This window comes from Myxocyprinus asiaticus, chromosome 6, assembly GCF_019703515.2.
Source record: "Myxocyprinus asiaticus isolate MX2 ecotype Aquarium Trade chromosome 6, UBuf_Myxa_2, whole genome shotgun sequence".
Lineage (NCBI taxonomy): Eukaryota > Metazoa > Chordata > Actinopteri > Cypriniformes > Catostomidae > Myxocyprinus > Myxocyprinus asiaticus.
The window spans coordinates 37,128,077-37,151,502 of NC_059349.1; the positions used below are offsets into that span (position 1 = coordinate 37,128,077).

The following is a 23,426-nucleotide window of genomic DNA, read 5'->3' on the forward strand; positions in this document are numbered from 1 at the left end:
TCACTACTATTGTACAGAGTGGTTATCTGAGTTACTGTAGCCTTTCTGTCAGCTCGAACCAGTCTGGCCATTCTCCATTGACCTCTCTCATTTCCATCTGCAGAACTGCCACTCACTGGAATTTTTTTTTTTTTTTGTGTGTGTGTGTGTGTGTTTGGCACCATTCTGAGTAAACTCTAGACTGTTGTGCGACTGGCACCAACAATCATGCCACGGTCGAAATCACTGAGATTGCATTTTTCCCCATTTTGTTGGTTGATGTGAACATTAAATGAAGCACCTGACCTGAATATGCATGATTTTATGCATAGCTCTGCTGCCACACAATTGTCTGATTAGATAATTGCATGAATAAGTAGGTGTGCAGGTGTTCCTAATAAAGTGCTCAGTGAGTGTAAATGTGTATTCACTATTTCATCTTTTTTTTTATATTGTGTATATTTTTTCTAGTAATGCACATACAAAAATATTTCATCAGCTAGAAATTGCTCTTTGTGAGTTCTACCTCTTTAAATTTATTTTGATATATTATTAATTTATAATTTATTAGTTATTGTATTATTATAATTGTATTTATTTATTATAATATTAATGTTATTATTATTATTATTATTATTATATGTATTGTTATAAATTATTATATATGTAGTAATCATGAACAACTGGAAAAGTCATGGAAAGTTTTATAGTAAATATAAATGTTACTAGGTATGCTCAGAATAAAACTATAAAATTGTTTTTAAAAAACCCTTATCAATCATTGGTTAAAACCTGGTGTGGGAAACCATTCATCCGGTTACCACTGACTGAGGCTTTTTTGCTCTGTCTATAGGTTTTCAAACTTTAAGCTTCTACCAGGGGGTCAAGTGGTACTCTTTTTGTATTTACTGTACCTTTAAGATGTTTTTAAACCAGCACACTCACATAGCAGTTTATAGTATATGGATTTGTGCACTAGCAGGCTGAGCATGAGGTGAATCATGAACAAAATCACATCAATAGGTGCATTTGTATCACAAGGACCACTACTCTGAAATCTCTGCCATGAGTATGTAGGATCAGGATAACAAAGCATTGTATTTAAAAGGCAAAACTACAGGCCGGGTTAAGATAAACAACGCGTTGGGGGTGAAATTTATTAGTTGTGCATACATTCTAAAAATGCAGAATATTTTAGAAAACAAAGGGCAGTTCTACTAGAAAATCAAATGCATAATTCTTTGCATTATCACACGCTGTCTTCATTGTTTCTTCAGTGGACTGTTTTGTCTTCCATAAAAGGGATAGCGCACCCAAAATTAAAATTCTGTCATCATTTGCTCACCCTTGTAGTTCCAAACCCAAATTACTTCCATAGAACACAAAAGGAGATGTCAGGTAGAATGTTAGCCTCAAACATCATTTCAACTTTCATTGTATAGGAAAAAGATGCAATGAAAGTGGATGGTGACTGAGGCTAACATTTTGCCTAATATATCCTGTTGTGTTTCACGGAAGAAAGTCAGTCAGACGAGTTTGGAACATCATGGAGGTGGGTAAATGATGACAGAATTTTCATTTTTCAGTAAACTATCCCTTTACTGCCCAGCTTGCGCAGTAATGGGACATGTGGTTGGGAACGATGCAATATGTTGCGTTCCCAGAATTTCACACCCAGTCTCTCGTTTTCACTTTTTCTTTCCAGCTTCGTTATACTTTGTTTGTTTGGGTATGTTTGAACCTGAGGCCTCTGTGGGCCGGACATGGTTGTGTGAGAAGGAGTTTACAGGAATGTAATTCTGTGGAACAAAACACACTGTTGTGAGTCAGTGTGTTTAGTTTTCTCTCTCTGGACAGTGTTGCATTCTCTCCTGGGCCCGGGGGGATAATAACTGAAGCTGCCCTCTGACTGGTCCTGTATTCAGTGCCAGTACGTGTGGGGGTGCGGACACTGACCCAGTGGGAGCAGTTCAGGGCTGGTTGCTAAAGGCAGCACTCAGAGAAATGCACAAATCTCTGTGACTAAGAGAGTCATTCAATCTCCAGATCCTCCTAAGCTGCACCGGCATGGATTCAGAGAGTGAGAGAAGGGGGTTATTTATATGTTAATGTTCGCTCTGTTTGACAATGAGTCTCTCCATAGCCAGGGTAGTAAGGAAGAGTCCTGGATTTCTATGGCTATTCAGCACAGGAGGAGAAACCTGTTAGATTCACACACTAAAATTGAGATCATATGATGTTTTGACTTTTTGATGTCACTCTGTGAATCATACATATTTTATGTTGCAAGTGTTGCAATCAGAAGAGCTAAATCTATTACTGTGTGAGTCCTTTAAGAATGAAGCTTTTGCGTTTTCTCAATTTCCCATGGTTGTCGAGGCAGTGAGGTTCTGACTTCTCTCAAATAGCAATCAGAGATATTTGCGTAATAGTACTGTGGCATGTGTTTTTGGTGTCTGTTTTCCTTCACACATATCTGGTATTGTAACAATGGAAAAAATCTGACAGAAAGTGCTACATTTTAAATAAAAACAAAAGGTAAGTAAGTATACAATCATCTGTTTGTTATCCAAATGTTTTATTTACATTTAATGGAGAATAATTGAGATCTTTTTGGTGGATGAAATGCATCTCATTCTATTATTGCACTATATACAATGTCTAATTGATTTAGCTATTTATAAGTGTAGGGGTAAGGAGGATGACTCAGCTTTGCAGTATCTACTAATGTTGTTCCCAAGTCTTCATTTTCTCCTACAGTCTCTGCACAGCATCTTGTTTTGTTTTATTTAAGCAAATAAAAAGGATGAAAATAGTTCAGTGAGATGTGTCATGGGGCGAGGTGTCCTAAGAAGCTGTTTCAGATTTACAACGTGGGAGATGCAGATCAAAAGAACTTTCTGCCATATTTAGGGCAAGGAAAATGCCATCTGAACACTACTTGAGTGTTTTGATATTTGAATATCATGTTTTGCTCTATGGGAAAAGGAAGTGAAGCTCTTCTGCACCAGAGTCAGAAATGTATTTTTGTATTTTTAAGGGGCAGTATTTGCCCCCGGAATTGATTTTCATGGGCAATTTGTAACTTTTCAATTGTAGCATTTGTGGCATAATACTGATTGCCACAAAAAACTATTTTGTCTCATCCATTCTTTTCTTTAAAAAAAGCAAATATCGTTACAATCAGGCACTTACAATGAAAGTGAATGGTGCCATTTTTTGAAGGTTTAAAGGCAAATGTGAAGCTTATAATTATATAAAAGCACTTACATTAATTATTCTGTTAAATCTCATGTTTTATTTGAGCTTTAAAGTTGTTTAAATCCTAATTTTTTACAATACTTTTAGGGATTGTTGACATTACATCATTGCAACAAAGTTGTAAAATTGACTATAACTTTACAAAGAAAAGGTTAGTAAGTTATTTTATCACACTAAAATCATGTTAACATGCATATTGTTTATGTCTTGTGATTATACCTTTGTTTTGTTGAGTATTTTAACATTTACGGATTGGCCCCATTGACTTCCATTGTAAGTGCCTCACTATAAACCAGATTTTTGCTGCTTTTTTTAAAGAAAAGGAGGGACAAGTCAAAATGTATATTTTTTGTAATCAATATCATGCCTAAAATGCTGTAGATTGAGCTGAACTTGTACTGAACACTGAATATTCCTTCAAGGCCTAGAATTAAAAAATATATCGGATGATAAAAACAAAGCGGGGGCATTATTATGTTTAAGGGGGCATTATTTTTATTTTTTATTTCTGACCCTGTTCTGTAGAATACATGTGTCATATCTGGATGGTGAATCCCCATGGTATAACAAACCTAGAAGAACTTTACTGTGTACTTTGTAGCCTCCTTCAAATATTTTAAAAGGTTTTCTCAGGAATACTATTGCCTGCTCATTCCTGTTTCCTCAGTGCTTGTTTAAACATATGTAATTCTACTACTTTGCTTTGGCTATTCAGATAGTTTAGTTTACTTAAGTATTTTGAGTTGGCATTGCTGCCTTGCAGTTTCTTTTTAAACCACATTGCTTTTAAGACAACACTGTATCGATATTGATACTTCAAACGTTCTATTTTCTATACATACAGACTCTGTTCAGATTTTTTTTTCTTTTTTAAATACTATTTCAGCCTTAAGTGTGATTATCTATTAACTTTAAAAAAAATTCCCCACTTCCATTGTTAGAATCTTCTACATTCAAAATCTAACCTGATAACCATGGGTCTAGAATATTAAATCGTTATAATAGCTGCAAACTAAATTGCGATTGGTCTTCTTTCTTGCATGGATATGCATATTAAATAATGACTGGTCTTTTTATCTATTTAACTTTATCGATTTTTTTTTATTTTTTTTTTTACTATTTATGTTGCCTTTACACTGCAACCTGATATAATTTACACAGAACCAAAGGCTAAAACCTAAGCTTGTCTAAAACTTTTACCATAGCCTATTCTGCTTTTTCATTATTTGCAGGTATGTTAATTAATTTACTTCTTTAGTTATAATACAGTTGTTTAAAAATGGCATTCAACGCAATGCCTATTGCTCAGGAAAAAAATAAAAATAAATGAGTTGAAATCATGTACACTACACCCAGCTTTCTCACTTCCCCCATTCATTCAACTATTGTTCTGCGCCTGTGAAGGTTTCCTATCTTTTTCTTAAGCGTGTAACACGGCGCTACCAACCTGATCTCCTGAAAAGTCGTACATAATTTATGAGTTAGCTATTTCGTATGGTCTCACATGACTTCATCACGTGCTAATTCCCGGATGTCTAATGCGGAAGTAGGAAGTCGTAGGAATTCAAATGAGTGCAGTCACATGAAATCATACGAATTAGCCAAATGTAGAAATGTTGTATGAATCCTGATGATTTCGCCATGAGAGTGTGTTGGCGCTACTCAACATGCGGCTCGAGCGATCTTTTGCACCCCGCGTTATGATATCATCATCAGAAATACAGTACTGTGCAAAAGTCTTAGGGACATAAGATGTTCCACAAAAGCATTTGTCTTAAGATGGTTATTTATCTTCAGCTTTAGTGTGTCAATAGAAAATATAAATGTTAGACTCCAAAACATTACTTTGCAAATAGAAAAGATTAGAATAGAAGAACAGGGAGCCCTGCAACAGATGTCATGGCCCCCACAATGCCCCCCACTGAACATCGTGTCAGTCTGAGATTACATAAAGAGACAGAAGCAATTGAGACAGCCTAAATAGATAGTTGAACTGTGGTGAATTCTCCAAGAAGCTTGGAACATCCTATCTGCCAACAACCAAGAAAAACTGTGTCCAGGTGTAGCTAGGAGAATTGGGGCTGTTTTAAAGGCAAAGGTGGCCACACCAAATATTGATTTAGCTTTTTATGTTTACTGGACTTTGTATGACATTAATTGATAAATGAAAACTATTTATGTCATTATTTTTGAAGACATCCTCACTATGCAACATTTTTCACAAGTGCCTAAAACTTTTGCACAGTACTGTGTGTGGGTGTGTGTATGTGTATATATATATATATATATATATAAGTATAATAAAGGTCAGGGAGAGCAGATCGGTCACCATCCTCCTGCACAGTGCACACAGACTGAGTAACTCTAAAATCACACAGCACACGCATATGCAAATGAGATGGTCAGCATCTTAAAGGTACCCTGCATACTAATAGAATGCATGTAAATACATTGTCTTAATCATTACAGAACGATCATATATTTTTATCAAGAAAATTCATGTTGGATCATAATTTATTTTTTCTAGGAAGACCTTTGATATTAGGGCAAAAAATCATATTCTTGATGATAATTTTTGTATTGTTTATCTGTAAAAATATCTAAAAATCCTTAAAACAAGATCCATTTGATTTATCTTGTTTCAGAAACAACACTGCATAAGATATTTAGGTTTTTCAGAGAATGTATTTTTAACATGTATTTTGTCTTAATGTACTGACAGAGTTTTTTTTAGTTAAAACAAGTTAAAAAAATCTACCAGTGCTGAAGAAGTAATCCAAAGTATTTAGAATACGTTACTGACCTTGAGTAATCTAACGGAATACGTTACAAATTATATTTTACAGCATGTATTCTGTAATCTGTAGTGGAACACAATTAAAAAGTAACCCTCCCAACCCTGTGTGTGTGTGTGTGTGTGTGTGTGTGTGTGTGTGTGTGTGTGTATATATATATATATATATATATATATATATATATATATATATATATACACACACACACACACACACGATCAGCCACAACATTAAAACCATCTGCCTAATAATGTGCAGGTCCCCCTCGTGCGGCCAAAAAAGAAAAAAGTATATATATATATATATATAGAATACACAGTAGACAATATATATATAGCATTCTGATATCATATTCTTATATCTATCTATCTATCTATCTATCTATCTATCTCTATATATATATATATATATATGAGATAGATAGATAGATATAAGAATATGATATCAGAATGCTATATATATATTGTCTACTGTGTATTCTATATATATATATATATATACTTTTTTCTTTTTTGGCCGCACGAGGGGGACCTGCACATTATTAGGCAGGTGGTTTTAATGTTGTGGCTGATCGGTGTGTGTGTGTGTGTGTGTGTGTGTGTGTGTATATATATATATATAATATAAAATCATAAAAATTAAGAGTGCGGCCCTCGAGGGTACAGGGATCCAGCTTTGCAGCCCCTGACCTTTCCGAAGTTGAGTATCCTGGTGTTACAGGTGAAACGTTTTGAATGTGACCCAATGAGTGAAACAAGATATCGCGCCCGTATGAAAAGTATTTCTATATCTCTATATACTGTATTCTTGTCGATTAGCAATTTTTAATGCGATATTCGCTGCTTTGCAAATGCGTATTAAAACCGAGGAATTTCAAATGTCGAATAGCTTGTTTTTCTTAACGACAGTGCACGTTTTTCGTTGGAAATTATATATATATATATATATACTTTTTTTTCTCTCTCTCTCTTTTCTCAAGTAATTTACGATTGTGAGATCTGGACAGTGCGCTTTGTGGATCCGCGTCCATGGAGTAAAGGATACTCGGATAGGACAGCCATTGTTGTGCTTTTTTTCAATAACACACAGAGAAAGAGAAGCAGAGTGGGTTTGACTGGATCGGGCTCAGGCTTTACTGCATTCCTAGTAAAGGGGGTGTGAGAGACTTGACACACAAAACACCGGCACAGCTCAACTCCGCTCCTCTCTGGGATTGTTTCGTTTTGTTTTCGCTGAGGGATGTGACTATAACTGATCGCTGGATCTATATCAACATGGATTTTATAGGTACGTTTGCCACATGACTTTCAAACGCTTCAAATGACGAAAAACACGACAGTAAGAGTAAATAGTTATGAAATAAAAATACGCTGCCTCAATGTATGTGTGCCTTTGTTCACAACTAAAGATATTTGGTCATATATCTTGCAATTCGAGCATAACATTTGGATTTATTGACGTTTTTTATTACGATTTTCTTCCCGCTTTTTTATTATTATTATTATTCAAAGCAACAGTTGTTTGAAGTTAAAACTGGTTTATGGGTTTTAAAGGAGACATTTTCCTTGTCCGATTTAATTAAAACTTAATTGAGACTAACAATAGCTCGCTGTCGTCGTGCCTTTAACATTATGTCGAAGAAAGCATCGATTCTTCCGCTTGGCTCCATCCTTCATTAACGGCCAGCCCTCATGGCGTGCACTGCTGTTATTTATTAATTTGCCCTTTTAACGTCATTTATCATATTATGCTAAATGTCCTGAGGATTAAAAGGCAGTGTGATGCCTCCATGAAATTACAGCACAACACCCTGAATTTTAACTATCAATTGTCAATTTCTAGAAGTTTTCTCAGATTCTGAGGTACTTTGTTTGTTATTTTGGATAAACACTAACATGATAGACATTTTTTTTTTTTTTTTTTTTTTTTTTTTTTTTTTTTTTTTAGGTTTAGGGGACCTCATATGCTCATATCATATAATGTAGTAATTAAGCAGTAGATTCTTTACTGTTATTGTTTTTGGACAATAGGTCAAATCCATTGGTCCACATTGAGTACAGATTGGTGCCAATGTCTGTGAGTGATCTGACTAGATTACACTGCTGAGATCATGCAAAAAGTTGGAAAAAGTTGTGGTCATGCAGATTGCTTTCTGAGAAAAGCCACTGATTTCTCAATTAGTAGAGAGGCATGCCAAAGGGAGAATAAATGCCATGCGTTTTCAAGAATAAGTATCATTCACACTCCCTTAGGATTCGGTGAACGATTCCTTATGGATATTGAAATAAGTTGATTTGTCTTGGAAAAAATTATCTAGGATGTGAACTACATGGAGTCATTCAATCTTCGTTGTTATTTGCCCTGTCTCTGCATGACAGCATACTGATGCAGTCATTCCAGGCCTGAAACTTGCTTTGTGACTCTAAATGGCTCAAATAGTTTTGTCTAAACATGGCAATCATCACATACTTAACCATATTGTTATGTTCTATTGTGCACGTAGATCTAAAAGTGTGGAAAAGGACTGTGTAAATATACCCTTTGAACCTCACCAAACGTTTAATACCCGATATTCAACTTGAAATACCTGTCTGTGGGTTTCCCAGTGTTTTTGGCAAAACTTATTTGACCTTTAGATCATCAGGCGTAATAAAGTTGAACAATAAGAGGATCGTGGCTTGCGAGGATCTTAACATAGTGTGCCACACCTGTCTTCGAAGTTTAAGATTGGAATGGATGTTTCACGAGTCTCTGGTTTCATAGCTCAGTGCTTTGACATCACTACATTCCAGACACTTGGAATCACACAAAAACAGAAACATGGAAATGTAAATAGTGACAGAAGTTTGTCATGGGGATACCAAGAGAATAGATAACTCTTTGTGCTTCGGTTTGCACTTGTTTGATTAGTTAATGCATTCTCAAGAGCAGTGGTATTTAAGAAGGTGTACCAACCTGTACTGAAATAGTTACAGGCAAGACAAGGCAAGAGGGAAACTGCCCACCAAAGCCATGCGCACACTACACGACTTGCAGTTGGCGCCCTGCGACTCCGTCTTGTTTTCCGTCATGCTTGTGTGCGCACTACATGACTGAACACAGACTGCAAACTACACGATCATTCGTCCCTGGCTGAGGCCATGTGTTCACATGTTATTAAGATGCTTTTTGGGTGATCCGATCACTAGTGAACAAGCGAGACAAATCACCGCTACACCTGGTCGTCTCTTTTGACCACTTGTATTCGGATTTCAAGAGGAGAGTCTATAATTTTATGAGGACATGCATTATTCAATACATCTGTGCATTACTGAATGATAATAAAGTGCCAAAAAGTTAATTAAGAAAAAGAGCGCTAAAAACTGGTGCACAGGTTCTCTTAATTATATGCAAACATGACAAAAAGAGCAAAAATGTCAGTTATTTTAGTGCAGTACCTGAGATTCTAATGTGCGTGCTTCTCATATCTGTGTACCTGCATGTTGATATCAGACACACTGAAGAATTTTGTGAAGTTCTTGTGCATATACATGCATTAGCTTTTTAAAATCTTTCCGAGCTTTTGGTTATTTCCCTTTAAATCCGCACGTAACAGGCAAAGTTTAAACTCCTGTTTTATTAGGCGCCGCTGTGGCACTAGGAGCCTTACGTCTGAATGCGTTTGAAGTGGACAAATCTCAAAACAGTTTGAACCCTGTTATAGCTGTCTTTAGCATTGTCCCGTTTCAAACGGATCGCCCAAAATGCATGATAACGCAATTCATTTACAAACTCGCGCAGTTTGTTCTTGATAACAAGAAACATGAAAGAATGGCTTGCAACCGTTTTTGCACAACATTGAAAATCTATGTTGCTCGGTCTCTCGTTTATCGGGTCAGTGCGCACACCTGACGATAAGACGTCTAGATGTCTAGCTGTTTTGAAGTCTGTTGTAGGCGTCTGCGACTAGGGGGACCATATCGCAGGAGTGCTCACATTGCAGGACCATTGGCCGTGAGATCTGAGACCTTTTGTCGCAGACCAGTTGCTGACTCAAAACATCAGCGGAGACGAGCTTGAGTCTTGTAGTGTGCACTAGTGTTGGGCGATATATTGAATATTTATGATATTATTGCGATTGATTTGGCTGACTGTATAAAATTAAGCAATATCGTAAAATGCTTTTTATTTGACCATGATGTTTCATAAAAAGTGCATCAGTAGACTAATTTCACTATCCTTCTGGGCAGCATAAATAATCAATATAACACCAAAATGGCAATATGGTCATATGTGATTATAAAATTGCAATGGGCTGCAATAAAAGACAGATTCAGAATGGGTGGCATGCTGTTCTGTGCACGCACGGGACTCATGCGAATCATAATAATTTAATTAATTAATTATAATTAATAATAATTATAATTAATTATAATTTATAATTTAATTTATTTATCACACATTATACATTTGCACATATACAGTGAAATTCTTTTTTTTCACATATCCCAGCTAAGCAGGGGTCAGAGTGCAGGGTCAGCCATGATACGGCGCCCCTGGAGCAGATTGGGTCAAGGGCCTTGCTCAAGGGCCCAACAGTGGCATCTTGGCAGTACTGGGGCTTGAACCCCTGACCTTCTGATCAGTAACCCAGAGCCTTAACCGCTGAGTCACCACTGCCCCCAAAAAAACATTGAAAATAAACAATTAAAATAAAGTACTGAATGTTCAAACACTGGGCAATTCCAAACTTTAGAAACCGCTGCAAATTATTATACAAATCTATAAAGGCGGCACAGTAAAACAGAAAAGGAGTGGACAACAGTGCTTCACTAGATGCACTACACTCTGCACTGTAAAGTGTCAAAATAAAAGCTCAAGATGAAGGTGAAGTAAATAGGAAATACATTTATTACTTTTAAATGAAACAAATTTAATCCTCAAAATAATAATTCAGTATTATAATAATAAACTTGACTGGGTCCCACAGTAATAATTTAGTATCATGCAATATTCAGCTGGATTTTCAAAAAATAAGTAGTTTTTTTTTAATTTACAAAAAATGTTTTAGTAAAAATATATGAAGGTAAATAATGCTCTTTTTTTTTTTTTTAAGCTACCATGTATCATTGTATACAAGTGCATATCAATGACAATGATTAGATCTCATTCTCCCTTGTGTTCATTTAGTGCAAAACGGTAGGGAAACATTCCTTTTTTTATTTTTAAATAGATTTTTATTTAATGCCTTTATAATATTGTATCTACTTGGCTACTATGGCTGTTTGCATGACATTATGGTTCCTCTGATTAAAAAAAAAAAAAGAGTCTTTTGAGCCATTTCGGAGCAAATACATAATGATAGAGATATACAGTATATCGGATATCATCAATAGGCTGAAAAATATCGAGATATAATTTTTTAAGCCATATCAATCAGCCCTAGTGTGCAATAGTAAGTCAGCAAACAGTTCCGGAAGCGCCATCAATCATCAAAAGACCTCATGAGGGCCTGGGTAGCTCAGTGGTAAAGACGCTGGCTACCACCTCTGGAGTTCGCTAGTTCGAATCGAGTGACTCCAGCCATGTCTCCTAAGCAACCAAATTGGCCCGGTTGCTAGGGAGCGTAGAGTCACATGGGGTAATCTCCTCATGATCGCTATAATGTGGCTCGTTCTCGGTGGGGCATGTGTTGAGTTGAGCGTGGTTGCCGCGGTGGATGGCGTGAAGCCTCCACACGTGCTATGTCTACGTGGCAACGCGCTCAACAAGCCACGTGATAAGATGCGCGGGTTGACGGTCTCAGACGCGGAGGCAACTGGGATTTGTCCTCCGCCACCCGTACTGAGGCGAATCACTACACGACCACGAGGACTTAAAAGCACATTGGGAATTGGGCATTCCAAATTGGAAGAAAAAGTGGAGAAAATCCATGAAATCAAAATTAGCTGCTGCTTTTTTTATATTTATTTATTTATTTTTTTTGCTGGCTTTTAGTATATATACAGAGTCATTACTGTTTATGCTACTGCACTCATGTTGTTAAATTTCACTTTTTGCAGATATATGCATCTAAAATTTCAAGCCTCTTTTCTAGGAATACAAAGCAAGAATATTGATGACTCACTCACTTTTGCACTACAAAGATTTTTGTCCAATCACGTGCTCTGAAATACTGTACATCAACAAGCATGGAAAAGAAAACCATGCAGGTGATTTCATGGGGTCATTTGTGGTTTAGTGCGACAAATAGAACTTGTATAGAAGTATCGTAAACCCAGCAATATAGGGAAAGATAGGCCCTCACAAAATGCTCTTGCATATCTGAGGGGAAAAAGCAAAACAGTCATTGGGATAACAGATGAATAGATAAGACGTGTCTCTTATGTGCATTTCAACTTCCTGAACTAAAACCTCACTGAGTTTTGCAGTGGCTTTCATGAAAGATTTTACCATAGCTTACCCTTTCTAAGCATTATATTGCAGAGAAATGCTGCAGCTGCATGTGGTGGAAAGGTGGAGCTTTTTTCAGCTTCACTGTTGCCCATGCTGTTCCATTAAATATGAATAATTAATGACCAGCCTGCACATTGAATATCAGGTATCATCATCAGTGCTATGATGGCATGAAGAAGCCTAATGATGCAGCCTTTTCATTGATTCCAAGCTGTTCAGGCATGTAGTATTGATAAACTCCTATGAAGAAGGTTTCTTCTAGGTCTTCTCGTGGTCATGTTGGGTCAATTAGTGCTTGCTAAGGCATGCATCACTATTTCTGTGGGGAATAATTAGGGATTTGAACAAAGCCCTAACCCTAAAGGCTAGGGTATACTTAGTTTTTTCGCTTGCCGTAACATCTCGTGCATGGTCGAGTGCTCTAGCCTTTCAGAGAGTTCTCTTTTGACCACGAGCCTTTACGGATGCATTCGCAGCATGCCCACTACGGCTTCTTTGTGATAACGCTTTAGTACAGTCAATGCCAGGTGCATGAGCAGGTGACACACTTAGTTGCGGACAGTCCACACGTACTGTGCTGATGAAAAAAATTGCATCCTGTAAGGTTATTGTTTGTCACTTGGTCTTCTGATTGGTATTATACATGGGATTTGGTCTTATATTTGTTGCCACAATTGTGTTTTAAAGGTAAAATCATAGGCGGTACAGTCGCATAGGCTCAGCGTTCATGATTACATGAAAAAGTTTATGATACAACATAATTGCATTATACAATAGCTTGAGAGTAGTTTACTTATTTTTAACAATAGTGTTTTCCATTAACAAGCAATGGTGCAACATGACAAAACAGGGTTTTTCCTGCATTTAACATTTTTTGGCGGCCCCCCAAGTGAAATTTCTGGCCTTAAAATCATGCCTTAAAAGTTATTTCTTTAGGCTTCAAGTGAGCAAGCCATTGGCAATGGTTGTTGTTGTAAAATATTCTTCCATAATAATTACTTAATAATAACTGCTTATTGTATAATGATGAAAATTGGGCTGAGACCCTGTTACAAAGTCAACAAAAACAGGTACACCATGAACAGATACACTATATTGCCAAAAGTATTCGCTCATCTGCCTTTAGACACATATGAACTTAAGTGACATCCCATTCTTAATCCATAGGGTTTAATATGACGTCGGCCCACCCTTTGCAGCTATAACAGCTTCAGCTCATCTGGGAAGGCTTTCCACAAGGTTTAGGAGTGTGTTTATGGGAATTTTTGACCATTCTTCCAGAAGCGCATTTGTGAGGTCAGACACTGATGTTGGACGAGAAGGCCTGGCTCGCAGTCTTCGCTCTAATTCATCCCAAAGGTGCTCTATCGGGTTGAGGTCAGGACTCTGTGCAGGCCAGTCAAGTTCTTCCACACCAAACTCGCTCATCCATGTCTTTATGGACCTTGCTTTGTGCACTGGTGCACAGTCATGTTGGAACAGGAAGGGGCCATCCCCAAACTGTTCCCACAAATTTGGGAGCATGGAATTGTCCAAAATCTCTTGGTATGCTGAAGCATTCAGAGTTCCTTTCACTGGAACTAAGGGGCCAAGCCCAGCTCCTGAAAAACAACCCCACACCATAATCCCCCCTCCACCAAATTTCACAGTTGGCACAATGCAGTCAGACAAGTACCGTTCTCCTGGCAACCGCCAAACCCAGACTCGTCCATCAGATTGCCAGATGGAGAAGCGTGATTCGTCACTCCAGAGAACGTGTCTCCACTGTTCTAGAGTCCAGTGGCGGCGTGCTTTACACCACTGCATCCGACGCTTTGCATTGCACTTGGTGATGTATGGCTTGGATGCAGCTGCTCGGCCATGGAAACCCATTCCATGAAGCTCTCTACGCACTGTTCTTGAGCTAATCTGAAGGCCACATGAACTTTGGAGGTCTGTAGCGATTGACTCTGCAGAAAGTTGGCGACCTCTGCGCACTATGCGCCTCAGCATCCGCTGACCCCGCTCTGTCATTTTACGTGGCATACCACTTCGTGGCTGAGTTGCTGTCATTCCCAATCACTTCCACTTTGTTATAATACCACTGACAGTTGACTGTGGAATATTTAGTAGTGAGGAAATTTCACGACTGGACTTGTTGCACAGGTGGCATCCTATCACAGTACCACGCTGGAATTCACTGAGCTCCTGAGAGCGGCCCATTCTTTCACAAATGTTTGTAGAAGCAGTCTGCATGCCTATTTGCTTCATTTTATACACCTGTGGCCATGCAAGTGATTGGAACACCTGAATTCAATTATTTGGATGGGTGAGCGAATACTTTTGGCAATATAGTGTATAATGTGAAGATGAATCTGAATTTTTGCATTATTTAGTCAGCTTCTTAAGAGGACTGAAGTGTGAACATACTTTCTAGAACAGTATTTCTATTGGCAGTAGAGCTTGTTTGTCCATAACTTGAAGAAATACTCCGGGTTCAATACAAGTTAAGCTCAATCGACAGCATTTGTGGCATAATATTGATTATCACAATAAATTCTTTTGATTTGCCCGTCTTTTAAAAAAGGCAAAAATCGTTACAGTGAGGCACTTACAATGGAAGTGAATGGGGCAAATCCGTAAACGTTAAAATTCCGTTTCAAAAGTATAGCAACAAGTCGTGAACTATATGTGTTAACATGATTTTAGTTTGATAAAATCGCGTACTAACCTTTTTTGTGTAAAGTTATAGCCAATTTTAAAACGTCATTGCCATGATGATGTAATGTCAACAAACCCTTAAACCCTAAAAGTACTGTAAAAATGAAATTTAAACAACTTTACAACTCAAGTAATACACAAGTTTTAACAGAAGAATTAATGTAAGTGCTTTATAAAATTATAAGCTTCACATTTCTGCCTTTAAACCCTCCAACAATTGGCCCCATTTACTTACATTGTTTTAAGTGCCTCACTGTAACCTCAATTTTTGCTTTTTTAAAGAAAAAAACCCGGACGAGTCAGAATTAATTTTTGTGGCAATCAACATTATGCCGCAAATGCTGTAGATGCACAAAAGCTTAACTTGTTTTGAACCCAGAAGCTTCCTTTGATTTTTGGTCAAAAGGAAACACTTACTAGTTCTTTTTTAATTTATTGATGATCTTCTCATCCGCACAGAGAATTTTGGGTAACAGAAGTGCAATTATGCTTAAATATGTTGCAGGCAAAGTGGACCTTAAAAAGGCACCATTGGCAATGTCATTCTTTCATCTTTTATATCTTTAGGTAAATTGTTTTTGAGTCATTTACACCCTCCAAATGACATTTCACCACAGATTGATTGCCTGTTTCAGCAGGCAATAAAAGCCAATATGGTGGTTTTGCACTAACCAGGGACCACCCATCCTCCTCCATCTCCACCCATCCATCCTTCTACCGTCCAACCCCAGACCTCTTGCATAACGTCTAATTACAGCCCGGGCCCTCTGTTATCTCCAGCACTGTATTGATCTGAAGAAGGGCTTGGCCGAATCAATGCAGTAAGTGGATTTTCAGCGGCAGTCGCAGCCTGAAGGGGAAGAGAGAAAGAGAGGTTCTCTCCTGGCGTCACTGGCCTCACAGAGGGGCAGACAGGGGGACCTGTCGGGACCTGTCAACTCTGACGCCAGGGGATAGAGGACAGTCAGGGACAGTCTGACCTTGGTTTGCTGGGCTGCACATTAAGAGGAGATGGATGGGATAAAAGCTAGGGATGAGAGACAAGAATAACACTAGGTGTGATGCAATAACTGTGATTTAAGGAAACCAAATGAAGGTGTAGTGAGTGAGTTTTTGATGTCAAGTGAAGTGAAGTCAAGTGTTTTTTTTGGCTAGCTGGTGTATAAACATTTAGCTTTTGGGTAAGTTTAGCATTACCACAACTAGGGGATAAATAAAGTGCTGTAAAATTGGGTTTATTAAAGGGATAGCTCACTCAAAAATAAATACAATTGCTAATGGTCTCAAGCTTTCCTACCTTTCTGTTCTGCCGCAAATATAGACATAACACAACACATCTACCATTTCTTTGGACAAGGAACTTTCATTGTTTTTCAGAAATTGAATTTGAATCACTTTCCATAAAAATGTGTATATCTTGATACAGGGCCAGTACTAAGATGCAGTCTTTTAGGGGGTCATTTTGATCTTTAGGGTGGTCAAGTGGTTGTCTCTTCATTAGACCAGGAGGGAGGTGTCAGAAGGTCCCAGTGGGGCATAAGGAAAATTTAGGGGGTAATGCCCCCTAACCCCTGCTTAGACCTGGCCATGGTGTTATAAATATATAGTTGTCGACCAAACATTTCTAGAATATTGCAATGTAAATTTTTGTTTATATCGCTTACCCCTACTCTGTCCCTCCGCGGTAGCACTCAAATCTCATTTGCACCTCTGCAAATTTAAACTGGACCAATCAGTTACGAGATATGCGCAGGCGATGTCTGTATCTAAAAGGCGATTGGCTATTTGACCTGTAAGGCGGGACTTCCTTTCTACGTCCGTTGACCATTTTAATTTCTCCCATTCATTTTAATACAAGTAAAATAGTCTATGCCGTTGGATAATGTTCATGTAATCTGATATCTGATGCATTTTTAAGGACAAACTGAAAACATCATGTAAAGTCAAGATTATTAATGCATTGTCCAAAATCAGCAAAATACCCATGTATGTTCTTGTGCACAGTTCTGCCTCTATTATTTCTGTAGGTCACAGCCAGCTAATAGCTCTAACCGTCCCTTCATGGACCTAGCTGTTTAATCTGATACACACTTGTGTTTCCTCTATTCTTTACCGACCTCTAAAATACCTCATACGAGTGATCTGCATTCATATGAGCCAAAGCCCCCAGAGTTGTGTCCCATATGAAGCACAAAAACAAAAGTCTTTAGGCGTAGAGTGCCTCTAAATTTTTCTTAATGTGCGCTTGCACACACTCCTGTGTGTAAGGCTGCAGCAGGCAGACGGAGCCAGATGCGTCGAGGAGGGGGTTGGTTGGGGGTGAGCAAGAGAGAGAGATGGGAAGTGCTTGCAGTTCTGCTGAGAGGAACAGTGGAGTAAGGTTACAGCAATTGATTGAGTAAATGCGGTAACATCTCTTCCGCTGGCGTGCCAAAAAGAGAAGCTGAAGCTGATAAAGTGAGGACTAGGACTGCTTCCGAGAGATAGAAATAGGGAAAATAGGAGGGAGGTTGAGCAGAGAACGTTACAGTGTTTTGAGAGAGACCCAGAGAGATAGAGAGGGAGAAGTGAAGGATAGAGAGCTGGAGTGTTCGTACGGAGAGGAGGAGAGGGAGAAGTAAGATGTGGCAATGAACCGCAGCAGGAGAAGGACAATGAAGAGGCTGCTGTTTATCAGTGCGGCGGAACTGTACTTAAGAGTGATGGACAATTAAAGAGAAAGCGCCTCTGCTCATTGGACGAGGGGTGATGGTCACTTTCCAGCCAATCCAATGGTGACCAGGTCCATTTATTCAGCAGGTGATGGGCAACAGCTGTGATCGAGGTACTCTGTCTTTCTCTCTCGCTCTTAGCTGCATTATATTACATTGGTTTATTAGATTAAAAGTTATCGTCCCACTCCCAGAATGTAGAGACATTTTAAAAAATCCATATCAATTGAAGTGGCACTGAATACTTTATTACAAGTCATTTAGTGCTTTATAACTTGTCTGTTTGTGTTGAGGGGTGACGAGTGGTGGTGTTCTACCATTCGTGGTGTCTGCTTGTCATTCATAAATTCAGAACAAGTACAGCTACGCTTAGTCAGAGGGATTGCTGCAAGACTGTATGTCAAGTACAGCACTGCAGAGCGATCACACAAGCCGCAGCAACTTAACGGAGAGTGTGCGTGATTCGTGTAAGAGTTTGTTTGCCCTTGTCAGAGGAGCTTGAGTGGATGATATGTGCAGAACATGTGCAGATGAGGTGATAAAGAGAGAAATGGATGTTGCTGTTTTTGCAGAGCAGCTTCTCAGAAGTGCTAGTCTATCTCAGAAACATTCTCAGTTTAATCGCAAGCACAGGAATTTCTCAAGGGGACCAAAGATACAGCCAAATGGGCTCTTCACTCAGGATGCGTTCTTGTGTCAGTCTGCAATGTTTTTTTATTATTTTCCTATGTAAACATGCTTGGCAGACATCTTTGACCATTGTGAGGCGTCTTGCTGCTTTTTTGACGTGTCACACCACTGTAAATTTTTAAGATGCTGTGTTAATTAGAATTTAAAAAAAAAGTCCAAGTGTTTTTTGCCTCACTGATTTTGAATACAAAAACAGATCCTTTGTGAATGGCCCCTAACAAGTTACAATTCTGTACAAATATTGTTATGGTCCCCAGCGGTATTTCAAATATTAGTTCAGTGCCTGAGCCTATCATGAAACCACAGAGGCTACTTTCACAGAACGGTAGTTAGTAGTTGTGTTTTGAGTGCTAAAAATGGAAATGTTCATGCACTGTTAGGTTTTAAAGAGACTGACAAGCAACAGGGATGCAAACTACTCACCTTTCAGCTAAAGTCACCTTTTCCGAAGCCTTGTGGGCGATTTGTTTTTTTTATTTTTACAATCAATAACAATGTAAAATTATGAAAACTGTGAGAAAGTGTGAATTTGTGGTTGGCGACAGCGAGACAAAACGCCTGTGTTTGGGTGGAGGAAAAAATCGGGAACAAACCGGAGAGTTTTAGGCTGCATATCTAAGATAAGTGGGAGCTTCAGGGGAAAAAAATCCTTAAACATGCAATACAAATTCTTAACACCATCGTTATCGGTCACTATGATTATGTAGACATTACTCAAAGCTACCACAAGCTGTCAGCCATTGTGATATTCCTGGGTTAGAATTGGGTTTGTCAGACGAACTCCACAGAACTTGACTGGGCCACTCCTCTGCTGCAAAAACAGGTCGAACAGCTAAATTTAGCTGTTTATCAATGGTTTTCTAAAGATGGGCCAAATGCGAGGGTGACGGATGCATAGAGTTTAAGAGACATTGCTTCGTGTCTCGTGTTCATTTGATGAGAGATGGATTGGTTTGTAGGTGAGCAAACTTTGTGAGAGAGCATGTTTGGGGTGGGTCAGTATGGGTCAGTATGGTCAAGTAGTCATCCAACATCTAACAAGCTGATAAGCGTGGTTGTCTGGTGAGTTTATTTAGATTAGTTAAAGTATATACAATACATTTTTTTCATTGAAAGATATGCAATAAAAATGTCCTACTTCCTGAGAGATACACTGAAATAAGTGTTGTAACATATCTCACCTGTCTCTGTGACAGCTCTAGACTCTGTAAACAGCAAACAAAAATGTGTCCGTGGACAATTACGCTTTCGAACTGTCAATCATTTTGCGCGTTCTCATCGTGCTGTAGTTGCAGCTAATTATTGAGATTTACTGCCATTTTTAAGCCATGATGTTTATAACAGTTGTCAGTTCAGGGCATTGTACTGCTGCTGTTGTTTTTAACAACCGTTTCTGCACAATGTCGGTCTCAACAAAGCTCATTTGGTATCTTTGGAGTGCGAAGTTTTGGAAAGAGGGGGCGTGGCTAATCCAACGGCTCAGTCTCGTGAAAGCAGAATGACTAAAATCGCTTACAGCACCTTTAACCCTTTTTTTTTTTTTTTGGCCTTTAATGGGATGAAAAGACCCTCCCATTGACCCGTAGTACGTTACAGCCAAAAATGCGCATAACTGTCATGAAAATAATGTTGCTATGTAAAAAAAAAACAAATCTTAATGGCCCAAAAATTAGGCTTCATTTTTTTATATATGTAAAGTACAATTATTTGTTTCTTTGGATTATGGTGTCAGATAGGACCAGTATATTTTCTTGACCGGTTTTTATGAAAATCGCCCAAGAATGTATCCTGTGTGAACACCCCTTAAGAAACATGTCTGGTCGGTGTATTATTGATCCTTAACCAGCCTAATTACTCTTGGCTTCATTAAAACTGACTAGTCATTCAGACAACCAGATTAGTTGATTTTGAAAATATGTAGTTTTGCACATCCCTAGTTTGTGTGTTTTTTTCTTTGAGGTTTTAAGCTCTTTATTGTGAGTGGAAGAACTGTTCCATTCCCAACTTGAGCAGCAATGGGCAGCTCTCCAACAGACCAGGCACAATCTCTATTATATGGATCTACTGAGGCCTGCAAGCTAAAACCAGAACAAGCATCTTGGCCAAGACCTCTGGGTCAATTTCAACTGTGTACCCTGATTCAGAGCAGACATAGAGAGACATCCTCTTTTGCAACAGTTCCTGCTCAGTGATGGACTGGGTTTTTATTACTCAGGGTGAATTAACTCATTATGGGGTGACCTGCACTTCAATTGAGGAGGAGAACGGCTCCCTTCTGCAGCCCGAGGGGGGAATCTCAGTGCAGCTGTGCAGATGTAGGTAACATCTTGCTGCATCCTTGACACACATAGGTTGCAAGCGCCCTGTGCAAATGCAGAATAAAATGGTGTGAGAAAATAAAAAATAAAATTCACTCTTGAGAGGAAAATGACTCATATTCCACTTAGCTATTAAGAGTGGTTTTATATAAGAGCCGCAGGGCATCCATCTGGAGTCTGGTGTCAGCAGGTAGAGTGTGCATTTATTGGTGGATGAGTGGTTTATTAAGGGGACTTGGTGAAAGCTGTGGGTTATATCACTTTTAAGTCCCTGCCTGCCACTTTAGCCAGACACGAGCTCTTTGTGAATCTGCAAGAATAATGCACTGTTAGTGACCTGCATTGGGCATCATTATTGGAGACATTGACTTACAGAGGGCAGTTGACTTAATTAGACCCCAGACTTCAGTCTTTGTAAGGGTATTGTCCATCAAACGCATCAAAATGTGTAAATACACGTCATTTCGGATTCACAATTTAGACTAATCCACACATAAATGCAGAACTGATTGCATTAGCATGGTTAGTTTTAGTTTCGCAAATTGCTTTTGTACTCTGCTTAAAAAATGTATATGAATGTGCTTTTGCGATTTAACTTTTGTGACACTGATTCACAAATATAACTGGTCTGATCTGTTACCTCAGATGTATGGCCTTTGTAATGCTGAAATTGCTGGAGCAAGACCACATTTGTTAAACAAGCCCAGGATAACCTGTCCATAATTCTAGAAACTCTGCCACAAGAAAGGCATGTTAATCTTCTTCTAAATAGGTATGTTTATACATTACCGTTTATTTATATAGCAGACGCTTTTATCCAAAGCGTCTTACAAAATGAGGAAGGATACAACATAAGCGATCCATCTTAAGGAGTCAGTAACACGAAAAGTGCTGCATTACAAAGTTTCAGTTGAAAAGTACTAGCCAAGACAGAAATTAGAGTGCAACAAGAATTATTATTATTATTATTATTATTATTATTTTGAGTGTATGATCAAGTGCTCACGAAAATGTTATCTTTAGTAATTTTTTAGAGACAGAGAGGGATTTTGCTTCACGGTTGGAGTTAAGAAGGCCATTCCACCATCAAGGTACAATGAAGCTGAAAGTCCAGGAAAGGAATTTGGTGCCTTTTTGTGTTGATACTACAAGGTGCCGCTCATTTGCAGACTGCAGCATTCTGGTGGGCACGTAGCTCTGCAGGAATGATTTTAGGTAAGCTGGAGCAGACCCAGTTACTGTTCTGTAGGGCTGCCCCTGAGAGTCGACCAAAGGTTAGTCGATGAGAAGAGTCTTGGTCGACCAAGTTTTGATTGGTCAGTTGGTCGCAGAAAAAACTCCACATAAAAACGACGAACCGCCGTATTACCGCTGGTTGGACGCTAGGTGGTACTATGGGGTCATTTTCATTAAGCAGGGTTAGGGTTAAGCCTACACAATAAAGCAAGACACCTTGATTTCAAACTTAGAACTTTATTTTTTATTTATTTTAACTAATATATATATATATATATATATATATATATATATATATATATATATATATATATATATATATTGCAATATCCAATTACATCAGCAACCCCTGGGCTGAGGGATCGGTGAATATTCTTGCTTTAGTGATTTTGCATTGAAAATTTTATTTATTTATTTAAAAAATGAAAAACTTAAATCAAATACATTTCTAAATTCAAATTGTACTCCAAACAAAACGAAAAAGCAATTAAGATAATGAAGTGATAAAAGAATTATATATATATATATTACACACACACACACACCTTTCCATTTACCGTCAGACAAGAATCCGTCTAAACATCATGGCGGAAAATTACTTACACAAATGAAGACATAAAAACAATTATAAATGTAAAAATAATGATGATAATAATCACTGAAATATAAATCATGGTTCGAGGTGAATGTGTTTGTGTTGTTATATGTTTTAATCACAGATGTATATGCTGGAAATAAAATGAACTGAACTCAAAACACCTCCTGAGCTGAGATGTCTGAGGTCATTTGCAGCACTCATAGACGATACTGTTCTTGCAAAAAAAAAACATTTTTTTTAAATCGGAAGACAGAAACAAAGAGTGAGAACCTTTTAGATACACGTGTTCCACTACACTGCACGCCTCCGTATCATACATTCGCATAGACAGCTTTTCTGTCATCTGTTCTTTATAATATAATAAAGTGTTTCTTCAAGCGCATGTCTGTGTGTCTACAGGCAAATTATTTGTAATATTAATTTGGGTTCATTCAAGACCAGCCATGCTGTTGCATTCTGGATCATTTGCAGAGGTCTAATTGTGCATGCAGGAAGGCCAGCTAACACAGCATTACAGTAATCCAGTCTAGATATGACAAGAGACTGAACAAGAAGTTGTGTGGCATGATCAGAGAGGAAGAGTCTTATTTTCCTGGTGTTTTAGGGTGCAAATCTACATGATCGGGCTGTTTTTGAGATGTGGTTGGGTAAATTGAGTTGGTTGTCAATGGTTAACCCTAGATTTCGGACCGTTTTGTATGGT

The 23,426-nt window shown here is 38.2% G+C and overlaps 1 protein-coding gene across 10 annotated transcripts in view; it reads left to right on the forward strand.

Moving 5' to 3' along the window:
- Positions 1-23,426, forward strand: part of LOC127442210 (ras GTPase-activating protein nGAP-like) — a 111,813-nt gene that overhangs the window by 50,047 nt on the left and 38,340 nt on the right. For 2 of the 10 annotated variants that reach the window (XM_051700068.1, XM_051700069.1), the window contains exon 1: positions 7,264-7,322. The exons of 6 other annotated variants lie outside the window; for them this stretch is intronic. In XM_051700068.1, the coding sequence (XP_051556028.1) occupies positions 7,310-7,322 (13 nt within the window). In that variant the 5' untranslated portion in view covers positions 7,264-7,309. Of the gene's footprint in view, positions 1-7,263; positions 7,323-17,594; positions 17,995-23,426 lie in introns of those variants that run through there. 2 more of the 10 variants (XM_051700066.1, XM_051700067.1) reach the window with 1 other exon arrangement.